At 36.1% G+C, this 8,110-nt stretch overlaps 1 protein-coding gene and 1 pseudogene across 1 annotated transcript; one reads left to right on the top strand and one right to left on the bottom strand.

Annotated features, from left to right (window-relative positions):
• The first annotated feature begins 507 nt into the window (after positions 1-507).
• On the top strand, positions 508-1,233 carry LOC137824663 (3-deoxy-manno-octulosonate cytidylyltransferase, mitochondrial pseudogene; annotated as a pseudogene).
• Positions 1,234-1,448: 215 nt separating this feature from the next.
• On the bottom strand, positions 1,449-7,322 carry LOC137826004 (Alba DNA/RNA-binding protein). Its single transcript, XM_068631841.2, has 8 exons — positions 7,071-7,322; positions 3,720-3,800; positions 3,352-3,440; positions 3,196-3,270; positions 2,922-3,022; positions 2,688-2,831; positions 2,445-2,507; positions 1,449-2,226 (listed from the first exon to the last, which is right to left on the bottom strand). Exons 1-8 carry the CDS (start codon positions 7,191-7,193, stop codon positions 1,757-1,759), a joined length of 1,146 nt encoding a protein of 381 aa, XP_068487942.2. The 5' UTR covers positions 7,194-7,322; the 3' UTR covers positions 1,449-1,756.
• Positions 7,323-8,110: the final 788 nt, after the last annotated feature.

Here is an 8,110-nt window from a genome sequence, read left to right as displayed (position 1 = left end):
TAGTGAATATCATTGACCTTAAGTAAATGCAAAACCAACGAACTCCACCAATCCACCAATCCATAGCGACTCAAATGAGAAGCAACCACTACCAATGTATTCTTCAAAAGTCACATCTTCAAATTTCACCAACAAACCATCGATCCAAAATGCATGCAGTCAACTAATTTTCACTGAGAAAACAATGTCCAGCTTAAAAGATAATTATCAAATTAAAATCATGATTGTTCTTCGTTAACTAATATAATGAACTTAAAAAATTGCATTGACTCCTTTTATATTAAATTGAACGAAGTTGAGACTTTTTTTATAAATAATCAAACTAAATTGGAAAAAAATAACAAATAGAGGGGGGAAAACTATTTAACCTATTTTTTATCTTTAGAAAATGGACTTGTGCCAAAAAAAGTCCTTTTCTACCTGTCATGTGCTAATGATTGATCTGCATGTAGTTTTTATGCCGTATCTTAGTTCAAGACAGTCTCAGTCACTAAATTTCCAAATTCTTCTATTTGTTTGGATCATGGGAATTTGTCCCTCACCGTCGTCATCGTCTTCTACGGCGTCGTCTGATTCTTCAACCAGCGCAAAGGCGTGGATTGTCCATGGAATTGTGGCAGCAGTGGTGATTGCAGCGGCGGGTGGGTACATGCGCTTACTTGACGTGATTTAACAACTTTCGGAGGTGGGTTTGGGTTCTGGGCATTATACCCGACCGATATGCCTCTTCTCGGTGTTTGGGAAAGCCTCTCGTTCAAATCCTTGGCAAGCCCATCACACAGAACAAGGGAGAGGGTAAAGCTGGCGGCAACCTCGGTTCAGGTTGTGGCAGCCGATGAAAACATTGCTCACAACTGTCAAGAATTTGGAGATGATGTTACTATGAAATCAGAATCTTGCAGAAATGGTACTGAGCGCTGCAATGAAGCCAAAGAGAAGCCTGGGGAAAATTATGGTATTGTTGTCAAAAATTGAGGGTGATGAACCAACTTATTGAACCTGAGAAAATTGACGGTGTTCTGAAACCTTTGCGGGGAGCTCCAGATGCAGTGTTCAGCAATGCAGTAAAATCTTTAAAGCCTGAAGATGCTGATGACCCAAATAGAGTGAAATGTGCGGTAGATAATGGTGGTTATGCAATCACGAGGATTAGTCCCATTCAGCAAGTCAGGGATTAATCCCGTATTTGCTTCATTTGGGATTCAGAGCTATAATGCAAATCTTTGCAATTAAAGGAGGAATTTTAGCCTCGTCTTTCTTCACATGGCTATTTTTATTATTATCAAATATTATACACATTTATGAGCACTATGAATCACTTTCATGCACTATGAATCTTAAACTCCTTTTGCAGATGGAATTCACAATTTACAATCTCCAGCATACATGAAGTCTGTTGTCAACGTAAAAAATAGGCATATACTTGGATTTATTTGAACCCCGCAAGCTTATCAAAGAAAAAGCTACTTTTGATTAAAATAAAAGCCATATATAAACCAGATACAGATAAAAATATGGTATTGGCAACCATAAAAGTTGAAATGAATTACAGCAATCATAACCAAGATGCTTTGCAACTAAATCTAAACATGAACAAAACCTTGCCCACTTCAATTTCATGACAAAAGAAACATAAAATACTGCCTAATAATGCTGGATCATGAGCCACATCACACTATCAACACAGTATTCTTAAAACATTAACCCCACTGTCAAGGCAAGCATTTACCAAGAATGACTAGAGCACCCTTCGCAATCATGCCTGGTTTGCACCACCCCTTGTACGTCCACCCATTCGGCCCCTGCCACGTCCATAACCCCTTCCTCCACCTCTGCCTCTTTCATACCCACCACCTCTGCCACCTTCATACCCACCACCCCTGCCACCCTCATAACCACCACCCCTGCCACCCTCATACCCACCACCCCTGCCACCCTCATAACCACCACCCCTCCCACCCTCATAACCACCACCACCCCTACCACCTTCATAACCACCACCACCCCTACCACCTTCATAACCACCACCACCCCTCCCACCTTCATAACCACCACCACCACCCCTCCCACCTTCATAACCACCACCACCACCCCTCCCACCTTCATAACCACTGCCACCCCTCCCACCTTCATAACCACTGCCACCCCTCCCACCTTCATAACCACCACCACCCCTCCCACCTTCATACCCAGCACCTCCACCCCTGCCACCATCATAACCCGTACCTGTTGCAAAATGCGACAGTTTAAGGATAAGATTAAACCTGGACAAGCATCTTCCAAGACACATACTTCAGACACTGACACAAGACCAGATAAAGAGTAGACAAAACGCTTTTCCATAGACGAGAAGAAAATAAACCCACATTAGCTCTTTACACCACCAAAGATAGAAAATCTCATCATCACAAAAAATGAAGAGAATAAGTATCAAATAAACTTACCACGATAACCCCAACCTCTACCTCGCCCACCACCTCGTCCCCTATTTGAATACCCCCCATTATCTGTAAAGGACAAAGCACAAATAAAAAGTCTAATAAAAAAGAAAAGTATATAAACATTCCAAAAATAAGATGAACAATTAAAGTAAATGAAATGCTTAATCAAAAAGAAAAGTATATAAACTTCCAAAAATAATATGAACCACCAAAGCATTACAACTCAGTGAACAGAATGGATAATACCTTGATAATTTGCATAACCCCCCTGGTAGTATCCATATCCACCTTGATAATTTCCATAACCACCTTGATAGCCATAACCACCCCTTCCCCAATTCCTTCCTCTTCCTCTACCCCGACCCCGACCTCGTCCTCTTCCATATGAGTCTAATTAAGATATTAGATGTGCTGAAAGTTAGAAATTATTGTATTTAACATTTTCACCATTAATTATTGTAGTAGCTATATGCAGATCACCTTCATTTCCAGCATTATATGGAACACGTGCTGGTTTTATAGGTTGCTGCTGATAATTGGAGTGTGGCTTTGGTTGTTCCACGTTACTTGGAGATTGATAACTGTAAACAAATCCCAATCGTATAGACAACAGCCCCAGATTTTTCAGATCAAACAGCCAGAAAAGGATTCCAAATATAGGCTTGAAAATTATCTTTAAAGGCCATTTTCAAAGGCAATAAATCAACTGAATAAAAAGATTGAAAATAGGATACCAATTTTGTTAAAAACTCACCCAGGAGAATTTTTGTTTAATTCTCTAGCTGATAAGGTGATTGAGATCATAGATACATGTCGAGTCATTTCCACACTGCATTAAATGTTGATGTTCAATCTTAGCCACCAAATATACAAAGATTGTGTGCAGATTAAAACTTCATATAACACTTACGGTACAAGACCCTCTTCAATGGGTTCCCACACATCGGTTATACTAACTGAGCTGATGCCAGTATCTTGGTGCAGCCTGGGAATTCTCTTCTGTTTAAGATGACAGATAGCCAACAATGAAAAAAACAAACTGAATTTTAATTTAGCTCATTCTCTATATTATATTATATTATATTAACTTTAAAGCAACCAGTTATCATAGATTTATATGTCAGGTAACCTTCTCGTTTTTACTACCAATTATCTTAGGGATATTTGCAATTTTTGCATGTTCAACTCTTACTAAAAACATAAGCCAGACAGTCATTTGCATGCATTTGAAAGTATATTCAAGAGGCACAACAAGAACATCTTTCAAGGAAATATAACCTTTAAAATCTCGGCAATGGCAACTGTCTTGCTGATTGCTTGTCCCATTGCCTTTAATACAATCTCTTTTGCATGCTTTTCCTGGATAAATTACAACAGAAAAGAAAGCATAAGAAAGCATAAAAGGACCAATGACTTGATGAAGCATGTAAATCATGATAATAAAAGATGGGGAGATGCACATATATTAGTGTAAATAGTTTTAGTTATTCATGACTTATACATAGTTAACAAAAATAGTTAAAAATAACTCAGACAGATTACATTTACTACAAGAACCATGACAATTTTTTTAACTAACCAGGCCAATCACAAGCTTCAACAAGTCAACCAAAACTATAAATTTTGTCCATTTAAAAGGTGAGAGAAGCTTGAATCAATATATTCTCACAATCTAACTAAGCAAAACGTTCTCACAATCAAACTAATATCTTGAACATAAATGTGAGTGATAAACTAACTAGAAATGTTCCCTGAATGGAGAAATGAAACTTATATAACAGGTTAACAAAAGGATATATAAATTATAAATTAAAGTACATATATTAGTATCTAGAGATAAAGTGAACAAAAGCCATTAATTCACAATAGCACCAATAACAACACATTACACTGGACCAAATATATAGCAAAACAGGTTTAAACAAGTTTGGCGTATGTCAAAACATGCATTCATAAATCATAAAATAAAGCAACATGCATGAATCTCAAGCAAAATTTGCATTATGTTAAATATAAAACAATATTAAACAATGCAATGTCAACAAAAGAGTTGGATGATCTCATTTTTAAGAGGATTTGAAAATAACACAGCAGCCAGATTCTTTTTATTGCAAACTAAATGTTGTCAGTTGTGGCACAGTGTGGGTTGGAATTGATGAAACAATTTAAAGCACTGTGGAATCTACCCACCATAACATGCACAGAACCATCATGATTACAATTTATAAAAGATTTCTAATTGAATTTGGGATTGGAATTGTAAATTACCAATTACTATGGTTCTTGTTATAAGTGAAACTGTTGAGTGAGCAAGAAAAATAAAGATAACATAATATTGGGAAAGAATTCAATCAGAAGAATGTAGAATAAACACCTATAATGTGAAGATGATACCAGCTCATAATAGAAAGTGTTGTAATGATAGAGAACCAACAAAGGCACCAGAGCAAAAAATAAATAAATGGAAGATAACATGGTTAAAATGGTCATTAACAATACAAAAGAGCATACTAATTTGATCTTGTGTATTTCGTGGCAGAGCTCAAGGCATTGTTTGATATATGTAGCCAATCTCATCAAGTGCAATAACGATTGACAATATGATTTCCTAACTATTTCAAGTCCTTATATTTCTATAACATAACTTTCTAATTAACAAACACAACATACTTCATTTATACCATACTCGTTTAAATTCTCAGTATGTTTGTATACATATATGTGGATATATGTATGTGTATATAAATATGTATATATTTATGTGTGCGTGTAAATAACACATAATTGAAGATATTCGTAATTAATAAGATGAAATCTTAGAAAAACGTAATAGAAGTGAGGGTTGAGTAAAGGAACAGAGGGTAACTAGTGGACTGCACAGAGCTTGGTCAATTTTAAGTAGCAGGGGTAGCAATCAATGGTGTTGTAGAGACCAGATAAATGAAGGGATTAGCCATAAATAGCAAGGTGATCGCAGGAGTTCTTGAAGATGGATGAAATTTGATGCAGTTGGCTTTAAATGTTAATAGGGGAGGAAAATGAACAACTCAAGGCCTCGGGTTTTCTGGTGCCATATATGCTGGGGAAACTAAAAAAATAATAGAGTAAGGTCAGTGGGAGAAAAATATGGGTTCAGAAAGGATGCAATAGCATCGCAAACAGCTCTAAAAGGATACAATTAGTGTGACGAACAAAACCTCTAAATGCTTCCAGACTGAAAATCCATGGCGGCCACCAGCCACAAAGAGCTGCAATGGTGCTATTAAATTTGCATGTAATTGGTGACACGTTTTAGCATGCTTCAATAGTTTGAAAAGCTAGGGTAATCTACAAAAACCTAGTACATATCCGTAGCACAGCTTTTTAGTGTGCTTCCCCAAAGTTTTCAAATTGAAGCCACAACACTATGATTTTGAAGGTTATGGTGGACATTGTCATTCTCCTCTTCATTCTCATAATCCTCTTCATTCTCATAATCCTCTATTTTGTTCAATATATTGTCTTTATCTACTGTATATTCTCATAATCCTCTATTTTGTCCAATATATTGCATGGATGAGGTCAATTGATATTCCATCAAATTTGAATTTCATAACTGTGTTGCATCTTTTATTTATCTGTGGGGATTAGTTTAGCCCATTTTCATCGAGTTTAATGATGCAGGTTCATGGTACTGGTGCTGACTTGGACACAATATGCATTAGACCTTCCTAGGTGAATCGGGAGGGAAGTTGGGAATGCAAATATTTTTGTTGGTGTGGTCCATCAAAATATTATGTTTTTGTAACTGACTTTTCATGTTTTCATTAACATGAGGATTTTTTCTACGCATTGCATGATATCCTAGCTAACATGGAGGAGGTCTCTAAATTGCAACCAATTCCAAATGCTCATGTCCCAGTTATTAAATTCAAGTTTGATGGAATATCTATTGACCTCATCCATGCAATATATGTATATAAGCAAATATACAGTAGGTTAAAGACAATGTATTGAACAGAATGACGAGGATTATGAGAATGAAGAGGCAGTGTCCACCATAACCTTCAAAATCATAGTGTTGTAACTTCAAACCTTGACTTTTCCTATTGCATGGAATAACCACCAATCAAAGCCAATTTAAATCAGTCCTGGAACAAAAGGCATAACACATGCATAGTACATCACCCCATTCCATAATTACAACATTAAGCACCATGTTTGTTACATCATAATAAAACAAGACACATCGATCATCGATCATCAAAACATAAACCCCAAATAGTGAAACAAAACAAAAACACCATCAAAGCATATAGCCAACAAACAGAACAATCCAGAAACTGAGAATATCTCAATACTCAATCCACAGTAAATGCATTCTATCGCAAATAAAGGTTTCCATAACCAAAGGCCAAACGAAAACAAACGCAAACACAAAATGCCACCAATCACAAACCAAACCTCATCAATCAAAACCACCACACACCAGCATTCAGCAAATAACCAAAAAAACAATGACCAAAACCGAATCCCAAAGCCCGAAAATGCAACCCTGGAAGAAAACCCCAATCAGCAGAAAATGCAAGGGTTTCTCATTCTGCGGAATCATCGACGCATTCACGAAACGGTAAGTGAACATCAAAGGACCTGAAGAAGCGAAGAGGCATAGGTGATGTAGTTGCGAATAGCACCCTGAGTCGTGATTCGGATCTCATTCTCGTTGATAGGAGACTCTGGCTTCGGCTTCTCCACCTTCTGATACCTATCCATGGCTATGCCAAGAGAGAGAGAAACAGAATAAAAGATGAATAGAACGTGAAACACTGAGACTGAAACCCTAGCGTTAAAACCCTAGGGAAGAAGAAGAGAAAAGAAAATAGAATAGAATAAAAGGGTAAAGTGTTTTCTTAAACCTCAGGCTCCGTATTATGCTCAGGTTTGTTCACTCTATTCTGCAGGTGCACGCGCCTATCTTATACTCCTCTCTCATCCTCCCCCGTGCATTGCACGCACGGCTGCGATTGATTTTCTTCGGACCTTCTTTTTTTGTTTTCGGATAAAGAACCTTTTCTTTCCTTTTGCAAAAACGGGTAACGGGATAGGTTGTTTCGCAAGCGTGGTACATGTGCTTTCCTTGTTAAGCACATAGTTTTTTTTTTTATTATTTATGCATATAATATATTTTTCAATTAAAGATAAACTAATAATCCAATTCAATTAAATATAAAAATTGACTTAACTTAGGATGATGAGATATATATAAAAATTAAAAAACATTAATTAACCACTTACGTAATTTGACTCAATTTTCACAATAAGAGCCAAAATCTAAAGAAAACATTTTTTGTTGTTAGGTTTCTCTAATAAAATGGTTTGGTTCAATTTGAGTATCCCTATTTTAACATATTTTTTCCAGAATTTTCTTGAACGTAAAAAACACTTGTGAAAATTTTGCCCCTCCTTTAATTTTATGTGAATCCCACTTTTTTATTTAATTAATTGCACATATAGTTTTCTAATTTCAACTTGTAATTTTAACTAAGAGGATATAATCATTTAAAAATGTTATTAACGCCATTAATTTAAGTAATATATTGAAATAATAAAACAGAAAAAAGGTATACTATAATCTCTCTAACTCAATATTTTCAACTATCTATTATTGACTTGATGAATCTTATTTCTTA

The sequence above is a fragment of the Phaseolus vulgaris genome, chromosome 8, assembly GCF_051622355.1.
Source record: "Phaseolus vulgaris cultivar YP4 chromosome 8, ASM5162235v1, whole genome shotgun sequence".
NCBI lineage: Eukaryota > Viridiplantae > Streptophyta > Magnoliopsida > Fabales > Fabaceae > Phaseolus > Phaseolus vulgaris.
The sequence above is the reverse complement of the archived record's forward strand: the minus strand, read 5'-3'. Positions and strand labels throughout refer to the sequence as shown.

Excerpts from the sequence above, each read along its gene's own strand:
- LOC137826004 (XM_068631841.2), bottom strand. The coding sequence starts at position 7,193 with ATGGATAGGTATCAGAAGGTGGAGAAGCCGAAGCCAGAGTCTCCTATC. Across the intron at positions 3,801-7,070 it reads ATGCCTCTTCGCTTCTTCAG|GAAAAGCATGCAAAAGAGAT; the intron begins GTCCTTTGATGT and ends TAATTTATCCAG. Across the intron at positions 3,271-3,351 it reads ATTGAAGAGGGTCTTGTACC|TGTGGAAATGACTCGACATG; the intron begins GTAAGTGTTATA and ends CATTTAATGCAG.